Source organism: Schistosoma haematobium, chromosome 5 (assembly GCF_000699445.3).
Source record: "Schistosoma haematobium chromosome 5, whole genome shotgun sequence".
Taxonomy (NCBI): Eukaryota; Metazoa; Platyhelminthes; class Trematoda; order Strigeidida; family Schistosomatidae; genus Schistosoma; species Schistosoma haematobium.
The window spans coordinates 17,129,165-17,147,150 of record NC_067200.1 but is presented as its reverse complement, the minus strand read 5'-3'; the positions used below and the strand labels follow the sequence as shown (position 1 = coordinate 17,147,150).

The window sequence follows — 17,986 nt, the reverse complement described above, 5'->3', positions numbered from 1 at the left end:
GAGGTTTCTCAACAAGTGTGAACCATCGACTCAATAATGCGTAGTAGCTTACGTCATTTGAGTAATCTGATGATATGCGATGAAAGTTCTATAGGGGTGCACAGCAAACAATCACCTGTATACTATTTGGTAATGCTGTTAGTACAAGTCTATAAAAGCCAAAAAGTTCGGGAAAGATCGAAATTTACACATTTTGATGCTGTTTACTAGAATTTATTCCTAGTTGAAGCAAATAAATTTAATATTTGGGAGCGGTTATATTAAAATACCATCCTCAAGCAAGAATGGATAGGAAATCGATGGTTAATGTTAGGGAATATCCATTTAGGCCACCAGGAACTGTATGCTCTACAATGTATTTTAAAAGAATGGATGTTAAACCATCCTAACTTTTAAGTAAATGTACTTCTCTTCATGTGAAGAGAAAAGGTTGTTTTGAAAACGAAGTTCTTGACTTTAATACGCTTGTATATAGTTCTGAGATGGGATCGTCGATACGTAAAAATTAATGCTAATACAGCTTGTCTCAAACAATCCAAATTTATTGAAGTGATATTTTTCTGCGAACTTAAGTTATCATATAATCTTACCTATTTAATGCCATCCCGAGTTATTCGCTTTACCTACATCGTAAATATGTCTGTACCCTACTTCTTTGTTGTAGCACCGCAAGGTAAACTGATGTACGAATATACTTAGTATTGTGTTACTTCTTGTGTCACGCACTTTTAAGCAATGATGCTTTTATGTTGAGGTTCAGACGTTATATATGACTAGGTTTCAAAATGGTTTACTTTGACATCCAAATTGATGGTATAGAGTGAAGTAGTTGAATCGGTTGAACACCTCACTTATCTTGAAAGTCTCCAAACTTGGTGAGTTAGTGTCTAACAGTCTCAACACACATTCAAAAAGCTGTCCTTAAAACATAATCTACGGAAGTGGAAGATATGGATAGACTATACGTTTTGGTCATATGTGATCGGAACAATGCTCGTGTATTGTGGATCAATCGAGTGAGCAATGTCAAGATACTAGACTAAATTGGCAAGTCGGTTAGTGAGGTACTGATTTGCTACAGGTGTCTTCCTTATTATCATTGGTGCTAAATTGTTTCAATACCTTTACTACTCATCTTTTTAAATCCGTTCCAATGTGATGTGATATGGCAACGTGTGTTAACGTACATTTGTCTGACTCTGTGTTCGTCATGACTAACTGACCTCTAAAAAATAGTTAATCATTTGGAAACAAAATAAAATCCATTTAAAATTTGTATATTAACAATTGCAATAATAGACCTATGTTAATATATGTTGATTGACAGAAGAGAATATTTTCGAGTGTATTTATTAAAAGTATGTGCTGGTGGATTACAAACGGTTGTACAAGAAACCGGGTTAATAAATACGAAATACTTTTCAAGCCAAAATAGATTTTGTATCCACTTCGACAAGGTTTTTCATACCTTCAACTGTAGAAGACCATTCTTTCAATCGGGCACACATGCTTCCAATCTAATAATAACAGGGAACGTCGGAAAATCAATGAAAGTATTTAAGATTTAAATCACTGAAAATGGAAATTTTTAATAGTTTGATGGTTAGTTTATAAAACATTAAGTATAAGAATGAAAATAGCTAGATTAGCTACAAAGCTAAAACCTAAAATGAAGAAAACAGTAGTTAATAGAAAATGCGTCAAAATACTTCGTTCAATCCAATCCATGAGGAATAAACCTCAGACCTTGAATTAACTAACCTCTAGTTTTAGCCATGTTGGTAGACGCATACTAATTAGTTGCGGTCCGCACAACTACCGTAACCAATGGTTGGAGGCTGAGTGACATGGCTCAGAATCGATCACAATGGTGTAGGTGTATACACTCTTTGTCTTCCCTTAAACTACGAGATTAAAATCGCTTCATATCTTTCTTTATACGAACTAGTTCTTTCTCCCTGTATCATATCCTTACATGCAATCATTCTCCTACATATTACTATCATTGAAGTAACTACTTTTATGAATCCGGTATTCATCTTGCTGTGCTAATGAGGTGTAACAATTTGGACCGATGCATATATGTGCCTGGTCCTACGTTGCAGTTAACAGAACCCTTGATAGTGTAATACAACAAGCATGTATAGATTGCCACTAACAGGTACGGTTTGAATATATAGTGTGAAAACTAACGTGGAAGTTTGGTTACTTCAGATATTAAACAACCGACCAAAACTGGGTTATAGATTCATATCAGTAGCGACGAAATACATAACTAATCCTGCGTATCAATTATTTCAGTTTCATTTTTTTTATCTAGAAGAGGCCAAGGACTAAAAATTGAGTAGAATCATGTGAATTCATTCTCCCCACTCTCAGTCATAACAGGGCATTTGGGAGTCGTCGACCAGAAGCCTTGGAAAATTTCAGTAAATCAACCTGAAGTCCAGTATCGAAGACATCTAAAGATATGATCTTTAGAACTAACTTACGCCATTCTGTTTTACCAAGATAACTGCTTTGGTACACACGTGTAAATTTTTATACGCAGTTGGCGGCAATGTATAAAGGGTTAGTATTGATCTTTGATTATAGTAGAGATTCAGTTATACTGTACAAGATAATTAACTTGGCTGCACAATACGTTCTAGTTAATGTGGTTTCTAATCTTCTGTTTACCGTCATTCCAAAGTGACCATGGTTGAATTTAGGTTCAATAAAAATATTATGTCTGTTGTGATTTTTTTAGGCGTTTTGTTTTCACTTTTCCCATATTTCTCAATAAATTTCTGTGGAAACCCGTTGTTTCTTAGACATTTTATTAACACTCATTAGCCCTATATCTAGTGTATCGGCAGTATATACCCTCTCTTTTAAGCGTAAAAGCGTTTTGACAGATGGCTTTCTACAACGAATTGGACAAAAACTATTAAAATACAGGAAAACTCGATTGCATGTACTTTTTGTGTCAACTGAACGTTAATTTGTACAATTGTCTACTTCTTAGAATAGTAGCTGATATTACTTTTAACTATGGAATATGGCGATTGAGGAAACAAGGAGGATGATATTATAGAATCATATCTTTCTAAAGTGGCTCTTTCATAAACTTTCGAATAACTAATTGCGTAATCCTGAAATTGAATGTAATGTAAATCAGCTGATGAGGCTATCAGTCAGCTAAAATGTAGAACCAGGCACATATATGCATCAATCCAAGTGGTCGACCTTTATCACGTTAGAAAATATATTATACAACTTGACAGTAACAAACAAAATGTTAGTACACACATGTAATTGAATTAAATAAATTGTTAACTGGATTCATTGAAGTGATACTTTCGTATAAACCCTAACTTTATGATACCATAATTCAGTTCAGTTTAATTCGATCACATTATCTATATTCTGTGTATAGAATTCTAATGATCACTAATGTACATATAAAATAACAAAGTGTAATCCATATTAGTTAATTGTTTATTAACGATACTGCTAAGTTTCATAAACGGGAGTATTACGTGTAATAAATCATTGAAAGACCTTAGAGTATTGCATTATAGTACTCCTCGTATGATAATGAATATATTATGTTAGTATGAACAACTAGTAACTGGTAAGTTTTTATAAACGCTAATTTTTCGAAAAAGAAATTACTCTCATTTAAAAATTCAATTTACTTGTTCCTTGTCAAGAACACGAGGTTGTAACCAAGTAAGAGAAACACATTGATTAACTTCATCAATACGTCCTTTTATCAATTTTAAGGAAAGTGCTTTCATCAAGAAATGTTCAACCTTGAAAAGAAAATATTTCCTCAATTTTAGTATTGGTATTAAGGAAAATTAGAAGGCGTAAAACAGAAATGTGCGGTAGTCAATTAAGTAATTTCTCTTCCTTTAAATTCCTCATAAGTTCTCTTTTATTTCACTAATTTGGGCTCTTTAATCCTTGACTTTTTTTTGTTATCAGTATTACTTTTATAACCATTACTACTCTGAGATTTACCCGGACAACCTCATCTTGCTGTACGAATAATGTATTGCAAATTGAACTGATGTACACTCATTCCAGGTCCTATATTGCATCAAACTGACTGACCTAACTGTTGAAACCGAAGTGAGCAAAGATGGGTTCGGACCTGTAACCTCAAGCGGAAGTATAGTACTCTTTTCATTAAACCACCACTTCGCTCAAAACAACATGAAACTAATTTTTAAAAAATCCCAATAGCTAACAGAACAAATTAAATTACTTCTGAACAATAATTACAATTTAGATGAATGAGTCAGTCAGTCAGTCAGTAACAACGTAGAACTTCGTACGTACGTACATCAGTTCGAGTTGCCACACCACATTAGCACAGAGATGCACTTGTCGATTCAAATCCCGTCGTGGTAGAGGTAATAAGAGTATAAGCAGTAATCGGGAAGATTAGGGTTTGGAGATGTTATTTAAAGAGTATAATCCAGTGAAAGAAATTTGGAAAGAGGAAAAAAGGGACATGAAGAATTCAGAAGATTAGAATTTGGGAGAACACAGAGAGTGGATGCACCTGCGCCATTGCAAACGATTTTGAGCCATGTCATTCAGGGTCTCTAACCAACGGTTGCTGTCATCTCGCGGTCCCCAACCAGGTAGTCTACACCTACCAACATGACTCAGTTCACTTGTCAGTGACTTCATGGACTTGTGCCATGTTTTGGTTTGGCCGCCCCTAGCTTTCTTCCAACCTACTCCTATACCACTTAACATAGCACGTCGAGGCAGTCGGTCGTTGGGCATACGTAACACGTGTCCCAGCCATCTCAACTGATGAAGTTTCACTACGTCATCAATTGATTTGCCATCCTTACCTAGTACCCGTTTCCTAACAACTGTGTTACTTACTCGATGGTCCCATGATATATGAGCAATGTTTCGAAGACACCTATGATCAAATACTAGTAACCTACGGATATCCTCTACTCTTACCGGCCATGTTTCACTCCCATAAAGTAGGACGGAACGAACTGCTGCGCAGTAAACACGTCCTTTGGTTGATAGACGGATATCTCGCCTACGCCATAAATGACGCAAGTTGGCAAAAGCTAATCGAGCCTTCTGTATCCGTGCTGAGATTTCGTCACACACTAAACCACAAGGGCTGATGAGACTTCCAAGATAAGTGAAGCGGTCGACACACTCAACTACTTCACTCCCTATCACTAGTTCGGGTGTCGATGTAACCCAATCCTGAAGCAACATTTTGCATTTCGAGGGAGCGAATCGCATCCCGAACATGCTTGCATTGTTGCTTAGAGTGGCCAGAAGACTCTGCATTTTGTCAGTGTCTTCACCAAATAAAACGATGTCATCAGCATATTCTAAGTCAACAAGTGAACCTCCTGGTAGAAGTTCAACCCCTGTAAATTTAGATGAGGAGAGTGTTATCTCTAAAAGTACGTCGACCACAAAGTTGAACAAGAATGGGGAGAGTGGACAGCCCTGACGAACAACACTTGAGGTGATCAATTCTGATGACAGTTCGCCATAAGCTCTCACTCGACCAGTTGTGTTCGAGTAGAGAGCCTTTATAAGGTTAATGTACTTCTTTGGTACTCCTTTCAGTGACAAACACTGCCATAGAACCTCACGATCAACAGAGTCGAATGCCGCCTTAAGGTCGAGAAATACTACCATTGTGGGGCGTCTGAATGTGTGTCTGTGTTCTAGAACCTGACGTAGTGTGAATATCTGATCTATACAACCACGTCCAGGTCGAAAACCAGCCTGGTTTTCTCTAGTCTGCTCTTCACGACCTTTAGTTAGGCGTCGAAGTATTATTGAAGCTAATATTTTAGACACTATATTAGTCAAACTGATTCCTCTGTGATTGTCACAAGAGGACTTTTGTCCTTTTTTAAAAACTGGCACAATCAGTGATTGAGACCAGTCAGATGGGATTACGTCCAGTTCCCAAATTCTACCTAAGACCTCAGTTAATCTCATTGCTAATACTGGACCACCATCCTTAAAAATCTCAGGAGTAAACCTGTCAGGGCCTGCTGCTCTCCCTCGTTTCAGATTTCCTATGGCTTTTTCAACTTCGTAAAGGGACGGAGGACCTACGTTAACTTGCCATTCAGGTTGACTGGAGATCGTGGGAAACCGAAGTGTGGCTGAAGGCCAGTTGAACTGATCCCTAAAGTGTTCTGCCCATCGATCCAATCTCCTGGATTGAGAATGAATAATATGTCCATCTTTCTCTGAGATTGTTTCGCTAACGGTCGGGTTCCTAATTCCGGTTTCCTTAACGAGTCTGAACAATTGTCTGCTATTACCTATTGCCGCTGCCTTTTCCATCTCTCTTGCTTTCGCTACCCACCACTGTTCGCGATCATTGCGTAGACTTCTTGTCAGCTTGCGCTTAAGCTGACTCCGCTCTTCATTATGTTCAGAGCCAGGTGGAATGTGTTTCCGAGCATCTATCAGTGAGATAGATGCTGCTGAGATCCAGTGTTGCTCCCTAACCTTCTGGTTTACCTTACTAGCAGATATCACTGCTGTTTCCACAGCTTTTCGGATATCATTCCATGCTGCATCGGGGTGGGCATCACATACATGGCTGCCTAACTGTTTTCCTAGTTGTTCCTGAAATATACTCTTAGCTTGACTATCATTAAGTAGGGCCCTAAGAGGTTTCCTTGCAGGATCTTTCCTACGTCCAGTAAGACGCAAGCAAATACGCGCTCGCACTAGAGCATGATCTGAATCTAGGCATGTGCTCCAGAATGAGCGACAGTCTTCTATCGAGCCCCTCCATCGGTGGCTGATAGCGATGTGATCCAGTTGGGTCCAACGTTGGGACGAATTAGGGGTCGCCATGTTAAAAGATGTTTTTCCTTATGCTTAAAGTTAGTATTTGCAAGGAACAGGCGGTTATCTGAGCATAGCTGCAACAGACGGTCGCCATTATCTGTTCTTTGAGCCACGACACCATAAGATCCACCTAGGTGTCTTTCCTTATCACTTAGTTTGCCTACTTGAGCATTAAAGTCACCGGCCACTATTACTACATCCGAGCGCCTAGCTTTTCGGAGAAGGTCCGAAAGCTTTCTGTAAAACTCATCTTTTACATCATCTGAGCTGCAGTCAGTGGGAGAATAGGCAGAGACGACGAAGAGGCAACGACGAGTGTCCCTATCTTTCCGGATTCTTACTGTTCCGTTCAGTCGGACAGCGCACAAACGACTGTCTATTGGGATCCACTCTAAGAGAGCTAGTTCTGCCCTAGGACTCAATGCTATACCTACGCCGGCGAGGCCACGGGAAGCAGAATCAGGGCTTCCAGATACACGAAGCGTAAATCGAGTCGGTTCTTTATTTTGGCATGGTGAGGTCAAATGAATGACGCTACTCGGATCCTGTATGCGCGTTTCGGAGACGCAGCACACATCGATGGCGCGAGATTCTAAAGTTTTAGCTAAGGAAGCCTGCTGTCCTATTTGGCAAAGTGTTCGTACGTTAAAAGCTCCTACGTGTAGTTTAGAGTGTGGTTTCAGGAGACCAGGAATGGCGTTCCACGTACTCGAATCGTTTGCCCTAGCGGTGCGAGGTGATAAAAAGACGTGAGGAGGGTTAGTCGGGAGGATAAGAGAAGTATTAGGAGGTGTAGGAAGGATTTGAATGTGACCACCTTGGTCTCTTGTGCTGTTACGGGTATGAGGGCTGATGTCACTTCCCGGCTGCCCACACCGTGGAAGGGTATTTCTTGAGGAACCTGAAAAGGAAATTGGATTAGTGTTGGTCTTGACGACCTGGGAGCGTGACCGCAGAGCCCAAGGGACAACTGCTTGAGGCCGGTCGCGCACGGCCTTTTTGTGGAAGGTTTTTGACGTGTTAGCTCCGTTCTTCAAGGGGCCTTACCGCCGGAGACGGAAATCCGTGAGGTAGGTGAGGTGTGCATTTTTAGGGCCGACCTTTTCTAACCCCACCCCTCCTTGTGGGAAGGCAGCATCGCTGTCATGCTGGTTGTCCGAGGGAAACACCTTACTGCTGTCACACCTCTCTACAGTCAGCAGTACGACTTCGCCCTCAGACCTTGAGTTGCTGCTTTTAGTCTTACCGTTCGCCAATCGACCTGCCTGGCATGGTAGAACCTGCAGGAACATATGTTCCAGCCAATATAGCTCGGTTGGGTCATCACGATAGGCAAGCCCAATCACCGCGTCAAGGTAGCAGCTTCGATCGGGCAAATGAATGATGAATGATAAGCATACTGAAATATTTAGTAACCTAATAGTGACTTATGAATCAAAGCATATTTGCAGTGGCTACTTTATTCAATTTTTTTTAAAACGAAGTATATGAATGACTAACATTACCAAGCGTAAAACTATACTACATTTATAGAATAGTTCACACAATTACCGACATGTTAGAATTCATATTATCTTGCTAGCTAAATCTTCATGTTTTGATAACGCTACACTTGATCACACATTGTTCATCAACAAATTGTACAATATATTAGCTTGATAGATAGACAACATGGTAGTGTATGCCAGTGAAACGTATAACATAAAAGTGGATAGATCTTGTGAAGACTCTCTAACCAAACACTACTAATCGAGCCAGAGTTTATGGGGAACTGTCATCAAAATTAATAAAAATGTTATCTATGTGCCAGAAGTCTCTCTAGAGAACAGAAAAACACCATGACAGGAAGCAAAGTAATTGAGTGATGTGACCACTTTACTGATTTTGGAGGTCTCCAACCCTGGTGGGTTAGCATCTGATGAAACATCAAAACGGACTCAAAAAGGTTGATTGACGTTTGCCGACGTATGTCATGAAACGTCCGTCTGATGAACAAAGGGTGAGTATACTGCATAGCAGTTTGCTCTATATGAGTGTGAAACATGATTTATAAAAGTGGGAAATATTCGTACATGAACTATTACATCCAAATTGTGATACCTTGAAGGGATCCTGAATAATGTTGATTAATATCACTGTTCATTTTCACCAGACTAAATATGAGACATAAATCTAAGTTTATTAAACCGATTACTCACTTTGTTATCTGAATACCATATTAATACAAACTCAACAGTTATTTTAAAGATATGACTCATTCAAATATTATTTCCTAAGACACTGTATCGTCAATTCAAGCTTTCCCTCTAGTTATCGTACAACTTACTTGGTCAATTGGGACTCTGGTAGTAGATGAGATTTCTACAAATGTAAGCGTACGTTTATTAGTTGGTTGGCGAAACACCATTTCAACTAGACATAATAAGGTGACTTTGTCTTTTAATTTTGGTTCAGCAGCTACGAGATCAGCTTGGACACACCAACGGCTGCGTAGCTGATCCAACTGATTTAAATCACCTCTATTGAAAGCTTGCAGTAGGTCAATAAGCCATGCCTGTGAAGAACCTTGTAAACTTTTCAAGACATCATGCGTCAGCTTTTTAACAAGAACACAATAAAAAGGGAACCATATCATTGGAAATCGAAGTTTAAGAAAGAAACACAAAAAATAAAATGTTTAAATGCATTTCAACGATGTGGAAAGGTTTTTAAACTAAAACAAGTGAAAACAGACAGATAGCTGACAACTTTCAGTCAAAAAATTAGTCTACCAACATCATCTGCATGCCGGACTTTTTTCCATAAGCACATAGTATGCATATATATCGAAATAAATTTCAGTAATCGTTTACAGCACCTAAATGCCCTGGTACGGCCGAGGGTGGGTAAGGTCACTTCTCCCTCCCGAAATGCTCTCAAATGGCCACATGCATACAGCCACTACCAGAGAAGTCCTTCGCAAGGCGGGGGTGTTGTTTACGAAATTGAGTGGACGAAAAGTGAGTGACCAACTTTAACCGGGTCGGTGGACACAGTGAGTCCACCTAGGGCTGTTGAGAAACCCTGATTCCAAACCAATATTGCAGATGGGTTCCAGTATCCTGAAGGAACAAATAGTGTATGAACCAATCGTTAGTCACCGGCTACCATGGGACTGCATCTCCTAACGTTGCTCCACTGCTTTGTGGACTAGACCTTTAGGTCAAAGGCTTGGGGCTCCCCAAGAAAACCACCTAGTTCATTTTGGGAACCCAGGCAGTATTACATCCCTCACATTAATCAATAATAACTACTACTGGCTTTACTGTTATTGTGTGGTGCCTCTTAGTATCAATGTATATGTGTTCATATGGAGAATCGAATTTACGAAGCAATGTTGTAGTTTCATCCAATTATCTTGATTGTTATTTTATTGTTCTTCAGCACAGTAGTAGTAGAATATTCCTCATTTGTCATACAGTCAATTTAATCGATGCCATTGCAGATATGGAGCAGAATACACAGTGGCGAATACACAATTTATTTCCCAAAACATTCGAAAATCTTAGTTGCACACCATAAATAGTGAAGTTGGAAATAGTTGAAATTTTTTAGTACATTACAACTTTCAAGGCTAACAACCCAACTATATTGCCTTTTAAAATGAAGTTAGGCTAAAATTCAAACTAATCCTCAAGTAAGACTTCACATTTAGCAGATGAAAACAGGTATTGAAGAGCCTAAGGCATTTTCATTAAGATGTCCAGAAAACCATTTTGCTTTATCGGTAGTTTTTCAGTAGATTAATTACAAATAACATGAGGGCAGTAACCGTTGCTATCGGAAGTACAATTATAGAAAATGGATGATAGTGCCCAACTTCATAAACAAAGTGTATTCAAACATGGCTTGTAGCCAATGCTGGAAGTTTTACATAACTTTGCACACAACTGAGCTTAAGTATTAACGCATTGGTAACGTGATGTCTTTCAACCGAAATAAGTGCAGCAGGGATTTTTAATCAGGCCCTAGGATTCAGTGAAATAATATTCTCAAGAAGCGTTCTTTTGATAAACTATTTCCTCCAAGATTTAACATCTTATGTCTATATGACGTTTTAGTTATTAGCACAAAAATATTAGCTTCCTTCTTCGTGTATGGGAACGATAAATAGTCGACGGTTCAATTGAGTTAAACCTCATTTCAGAATGGTAGCCAAATTTTGATCTAAATTATTATAATAGAATTTTTTTGAACTGATATTCATGTAGTAAAAATTCTGTAAGATGGGGAGAAATTTGAAACAGAACAAAACAATTATAAAATAAAAAATTCTTGAACGCGTACGAGTTCGCCAAAGCTGTAAACACCATCACTAAGAATAGCTGCCAAACCAACGGAAAACGCCCATCCTCTTTGTTCTTCAACACTCAGACTGTTTAAATCCACACAACCGAGAAAACGAAGTGCTTCTTGATAGAATTCAGCATGTTGTCCAGTAATCTAGTGACAAAAATAGCTGATTTATTGATGATAAGGAATGAACTATAAGAAATACACTATAAATCAAAGTGTCCTGAAAACCAGATATCACCGTAAGATACATTTTAGGTTGAATATCTGAAGGAATTAAGAAAAATATATGTTTTTTTCGAGTAAAAAGATATCTCGCCTTTCCATCAACAGCTCACATAATGAAAAACGTACTCAACAGCTAGTAACAATTGAGTATCCCCCCAATGAGCATCTAAACACTTTCTCTAGTAATTATTATAGAATTATACAACCTGGTAATCTGGTAACAAGCAACGAGGCTCACTGTCTAAGTTATAACTATAAACCTTAGTTAATAAAATATCTCTAGTTAAGCCTAATTTCTTCCCTGATACGTCAAGGGTAGGTGGTCCTATCTTGCTCTCAGAATATCCTCATACTACCATACTTTATAATTGACATGTGAATGACGAATTTGAAGTACTTCACTAGTCTTGAATGCACATTTCAGGAAGACAGAGAACACCGATGTTATTGTTTGTTTGTTCTCCAATCTGCATCAGTCAGGCCCAATGGCGGCACACCTGATTTTACAGAAGCTATTGGCAAAGCTCAACTTAACCTCCTGAATGCGTGCCAATATTTCGTCAGATATCAACCCATCAGGACTGAAACTTACAAAACAAGTGAAGTAGTCGAAGTGTCTAACAACTTTACGATCTATCCTTAGTTTAGACTTTGGTGCGAACTAATTATGAAGAGGTGGTGCAACCAGACAACTTGAGACTTCATTAGAAATGGCTGAGAACAGGAGCCAGTGTGATCCTGTTGTAATTATCTTCTATATTTTTTTATAAAAGTGGGAACTCCTGAACTGAAATGTAGCTCATATTATATAGCATTATTGTTGACTTTTCTTTTTTATTGTAACTCACTTGCTCACTTTATTATTTAACAACACTGCAGTTCTATTTATGTGGGCATATTTATTTTGGTGACCATTTGTATCAGAACATGAGTATTAAACAGACGATAATCAATTTCGAACATCCTACATAGCAGCAATCATTTAGTACTTAAAGACCTAGGCTTTTAACTATTAGATAGAGAGTTTAAACTCTATTCTTCCTGATTCAGTTCGAACAACCATACAGTACCACAGCCCCTAACATTAAAAAGAGTGTGGATGTGCCAAGGACATAAAGCCTCACTCGGTAAATGAGCAACACTAAATTACATAACGCGCTACCTGCTAACTGATGTCTGTTGAAATACTAACGAAGTGTGGGGCATTAAGATCGAAAGGTGTAATTTCGAGAAAGTACAGGTTTATTTAACCACGATTCCGTGTGTTCCTACTAATCTTATTGTACTCAAGACATAAATTTTTAGGCGCAAACCATATAGGAGATATTGCTCCGAGCATGAATCATAAATTAAGGCGTGATGAATTAGAGAACAGTTAGAAATAATGACCTGATTTAATACAGTTTACCATAAATTCAAACACTTTTTCTTTCTATGATCTTTGCGGTTTATCAATTACAAAATACTCCAACAGGGAGAAAATATGTAAACTTACCTGATAATATCTTGAACTAAGCTGATAAAACCTTGAGTGAACTGTAGTAACACCTTCAATTTCATCTAACTGACTTTGTGTATTCTCAATTATTTGACGAGCACTCGGCAGATCATTAAGTGCTGTCAAGTAAATCATTCCAATAGTTGTGTTAAATAGTATTTTCGCGTCCATGGATTTGCCAGAAAACTGGAAAAATACAAAACATTACACCGAAATGAATCTTACTCTTTCTAAAGTTTTATAAACCAAATATCCCAGAGTACATGGTTAAGCACTAATTCATGTGTAAAACGTAAATTATATTTCCAGACTAAAAATACTACCCGATTGGTCAGATTGAAGTGGGTGAGTCGAGGACTTGAAATCATTTTACGATGCTTTACAGTAATGTGTACAACAAACAGATGTTACCTTAGAAATATGTGGTTTATGAAAATAGCAACCCACATCTGGCACGGTGGTATTAGCAAACTTTGATGTAACCGGATATTAGAGACGGACATATATTCAATGTTGGAAAAAGGGAAGACAAACAGCAGTTGGGCTGACTGAATGAGAAAGTATTTTTCTGTTTAACCAGAAACTTGTGACGGTATTGGACATGTGTAACAGAAGACTACTAACCAAACTAGCTAGTAGTGTTACTCATTAAGCATTATTGTAATATGAAGTGGATTGATTTAGGCAATACGATTCCAACTTAATAGCAGGTTTAAGTAAGTTCTAAATGAATTCGAAAGTCGTTATAATAACAGGAACATATCAGTTGCATGGCCACTAAAAATTAGAGAATAACCAACAACAATTTGTTCCGAAATCCTTTATAATGATGTAACTATAACTGTCTAGTAAGAGCCTACTGCTCCAGACAAAACAGGCAAACTGCGATCTCGATGGTCTGTCTTTTAACTTCAGAAACATTGAATACTTAACCCCAGTGAGCTTGGTAGGGAGCGGGATAGCAGTGATGATGATCAACTCGAAAACGTATGCAACAGTTCCCTTTCGTTTTACCCCCAGCCACAAAAAAACAAGTCTTGTTAGGATTTATCAAGGGAAACCAAATACTGAATGTATATTCACTTTAATCCAACAATACATCAATTAATTCCAATGACCGACCAGTCTACTTGACTGCAAAATAATGATGAAAGGTCTTAACCATACAGAATGAATGGAACTCGCTTTAAGTCAACATGTAAATCCTAAAAGTAGTTTCTTCCTGAATGTTGTAGCTGGGGATTTAGGATCCCTAAAATATTTTTAGGGACATTAGAGATAAGTGATAATCAGACGATAGGTTACACCATAACAAAATCTAATCAACGTCGCGGGGAAAACCAATACAGAACTGCTTACAGTAGGATGTTATTATTCGCAAATTAATTCTATTCATTATTAACCAAAAATGAGTGGAGCCGCAAACGCCAAATTTTTGGATTAACCCTATGGACTCCAGTCACCATAAACAAAACATTGTTCGAAAGATCGAAGAATATACAAGGCCACAAGACAAAACAATTTATCCAAAATTAAAAATAGCTTTCAATAATAGTTTGGAAGGATTAAAAGTAGTGAACTACCTCATCACGAACTTCTTCGAGGAATTTGATACCCTGCTGCGGATCTAAAAAATATTAAGCTCATTTGCGCACGACGGTTAGTGCATACCTGTAATTACATACTGCTCACTAATCGGAACGCATAATTCAGCCAAAGAGAGTGGATTTATTCTAATTGGGAAAGAGAACAGTAATCATAACAATAAATTTACTTGTATATAAAATCGCCGAGAAAATTGGTACTGAGCTATATTGATACTTTTATTACTCAAAATAGGTATTTTACCAGAATTAAATTTGTTTTCGACCGGAATTCAGGATTTTTCAGCAGACATTCAAGTTTTAGCGTTAATTGATGCCACAATCTATAATCAAAAACATTGTTAGAGAGATAAGGTATTCTACATAAGTTAAAATTTATTTTAAACAAATGAGACTAAAATCCCATTTGTGACTCACGATAATGACGTCATTGAGGTCTGTCAATATGATAAGTAGAATGGATTTTCAAGCTTCGACTATGACACCAGATGTGACAATTTATGGAAAGGCTCTTTAATACGACAAATACTACAACCTAGGAAATAAATGTAATCGAGGCCCGTGTTGTTATAACCCAAAACTATTCAGTAGATCAAGTAAGAAAAATAGGTAGAAATCTGAGCAAGTGGCTAAATCATTGAGTCACGCTTTATTATAAATGTCGTAACAAATCACTGACCGACTGGGTTGAAAATAAGTTTGATGTTAGAAACACAAATGATCGTCTAAATAAACTAATCCACTCGAGAAAATAACATTCTTACCCGATCTGACGATAATGGCATGAAGAAAGTAGGAGATATGAATGCCTAACCTTACTGTGACAGGTAGTGCAGCAACTGAAAGCTAATCGAGATACGTGACTGAGAAATTTCACTAACAAATTAGCTAGTCTGACAGAACTTTGACACGGATCTACAAAATTCCAGTTGGTTTAGGTTAACGTGCACCAATTGTCACCAACGAAAGGAGAAGTTTGCTACGGAGTTGCTCGTTTTATTTTATGGCTGCAAAGCGTAACTTGTAAGAATTAGGGATATTCAAACGTCACTAGTACTCGACCACAAGGGACTCAGAAGCAGTGACTGTATATTTTGGGACCATTAAGAAAGCAGTACTGAGGTCATACATAGTACCAAACAAAGCAAGTAATGAAACTTTATGGACCGACTTTTTCATCATGAGATGAGAGATTTTTACGGCGTGCGGTTGTAAACCCAACGGCCAAAGCTGCTTTAACCAAGCTTGTGAACGATGGTAACCCTGAAGAAGCTTTAGGTCAAGTTTTCACCGACTGCAGTTTGTAATAAGTACGTCTGACAATGCCACAACTTACGTATACTGCCAAGTGGAATAGGTTAGGAAGAAGCTAGCGAAAGTAAAAAAAACAGTCTACCCAGTTACTGACTGTTAGTCTGAGCACTGACAAGTGTGGATTAGTTGGTTTGAGTCTGAATGATTATCGCGCCCAACAGTTAGAGGCTAACACTTGTCAACTCATGAATCATTTGCTTCAAAATCACTCAATACTTTATGTTTCGTGATATCATCTCGAAACGTATTCTCTAGACTACTTTTACTACCGCTAACACCGCCACTTTTTTACCTCAATATTCGAGTTAATGCTTTTAATCCTCTGTGCCAATATGGTGCGGCAATCGGATATGACGCACATTTATCTTAGGTTTTCTAGTTGTGACTAATTGACTGTACTGCAAGTCCACTGAACAGGCACAAGCCAAAGACCCAGCTGTAAATGTCGAAGTTAGAAAGGTTATAAAGACTTTTTGAATGACTATACAGCTCTAAATAGCTGGTAAAAACAAATCTTACAAGGAACTAACCTGTGTTTAAGAACCGTATCGTCCCTACAAGATTTAATGAAAATACAGTTCCATAATCACAAAGAACTAAAACGACAGCTAATTAACCAGCATATAAGCTGCGATTACTAGATCGAATCGCAAGACAAGGAAATTCAAGGATGGGGTTATCAGACCCTGAGTCTTATATTTTGGTTTGACACGGGTGAGTTGGTCAACCTCCGAAGTGCAAACAATTTGAAAACCCATTTAAAACGATTTCCGAACCACGTTTTCAGAGTACGATTAAAATAACTGAGTACAAATTACTCAGAAATGCTTACTCGGAAATATCAATTTTAAGATTTAGTGCAAATAGTTTCGCAATGTGAACTCACTTCTTGGAGTGGAAATTTGAAAGTTCAGTCCAGTCATCTTGAAATGGACCAGCTTCATTGATTCTGTCATTCAAATAATCTTGCGCAGTAGCTGATGCAACCGACCACTCAAACTTCATCTGACTAATACACAAGTAGCGACAGGTTTGAGTGTGCCACGCAATATCCAATATTTTGAATGTATAGGTGGATTATTTTCCTTGACCACCCTACTCAATAAATCAGAACGATTCAAGGCTTTTCAAATGTTTAATACATAATTGTTTGGCCACACAACGACACTAACCACTTCTGAACGACAAAGAATTAATATTATCAAAAAGAAAAGTTGTTGAGAGGAAAATTAAGAGTAATAAATGAAAATGCACATGGCAGCAGACGACGATTATTTCGAAAAATAACGTAAGAAATAACGAAATAAGTTATGGATGAAGACAATATGGGAAGGCAGAATTGACAGAACGAGGAGGACGGAGATGATAATAGAAGAGATAGAAAGTGGTTAATGATATGCAGCAGTTATAACAGTGGTAAATTATCAGACACGCATCAGACACAGCTCTTCCAAGCGGTACAAGTCAACGCGTGAGTGAGTACGTGTTTGCCAAGTCTCCTCTTGGGATGATCTTATCCGCAACGCAACCATGTAATATTAATGTATCGCACACTGTCATTTGTGCGTTCAAGTAACCACAGTATTTGTCATTTCATAATGTATTTTTAATTAAATAACTAGATTATGTAGCTAATTTTGCTCCGTTTTTAATTTTTATTCGCCACGTCCACTGAAAGGCTGTGGTTACCATACATTGGAGAGCATTCCGAATAGGTGCGACATTTAATGGGAAAAATTGAGAGCCTACCTGGATGTTCATTTCTTAATGTGCAGTCTTCCGAGAGTTGTCGTGAAGATCATGATAATGATGTTTCAGTGACATGTACGTGTTGGGATGACTCGACATACTTTGTATGTCGTATGCCAACATCAGATCACCTTTTGTCCTCCAATGGCTGAGCAATCATAATCTCAGACTTCCGAGTCTGTCTTCGTAAAATTTGTTCCTTGACCCTATTACCCACCTACTTGCCCGTCTCTGTACTTAGTCTGGGAGATCTACGTCTATTTTGAAGGGGAGATGTAAAAACGTTGTGGACTTCAATGTGAGGTTGTAGGAACATCTTAGACGGTGTCAGGATCGATTCTGTAGTGCTTGTGCCAAGTTATCCGAACACAGAGTGAAGAGCAAGACCGAAAATCACAAT

At 38.0% G+C, this 17,986-nt stretch overlaps 1 protein-coding gene across 1 annotated transcript; it reads right to left on the bottom strand.

Annotated features, from left to right (window-relative positions):
* Positions 1–1,063: 1,063 nt before the first annotated feature.
* Positions 1,064–17,350, bottom strand: PSMD13 (26S proteasome non-ATPase regulatory subunit 13). Its single transcript, XM_035734378.2, has 10 exons — positions 16,724–17,350; positions 14,768–14,846; positions 14,694–14,728; positions 14,591–14,652; positions 14,503–14,546; positions 12,917–13,105; positions 11,188–11,343; positions 9,188–9,457; positions 3,681–3,797; positions 1,064–1,517 (listed from the first exon to the last, which is right to left on the bottom strand). The coding sequence occupies exons 1-10, from the start codon at positions 16,840–16,842 to the stop codon at positions 1,422–1,424; spliced, it is 1,167 nt and encodes a 388-aa protein (XP_035587714.2). The 5' UTR covers positions 16,843–17,350; the 3' UTR covers positions 1,064–1,421.
* Positions 17,351–17,986: the final 636 nt, after the last annotated feature.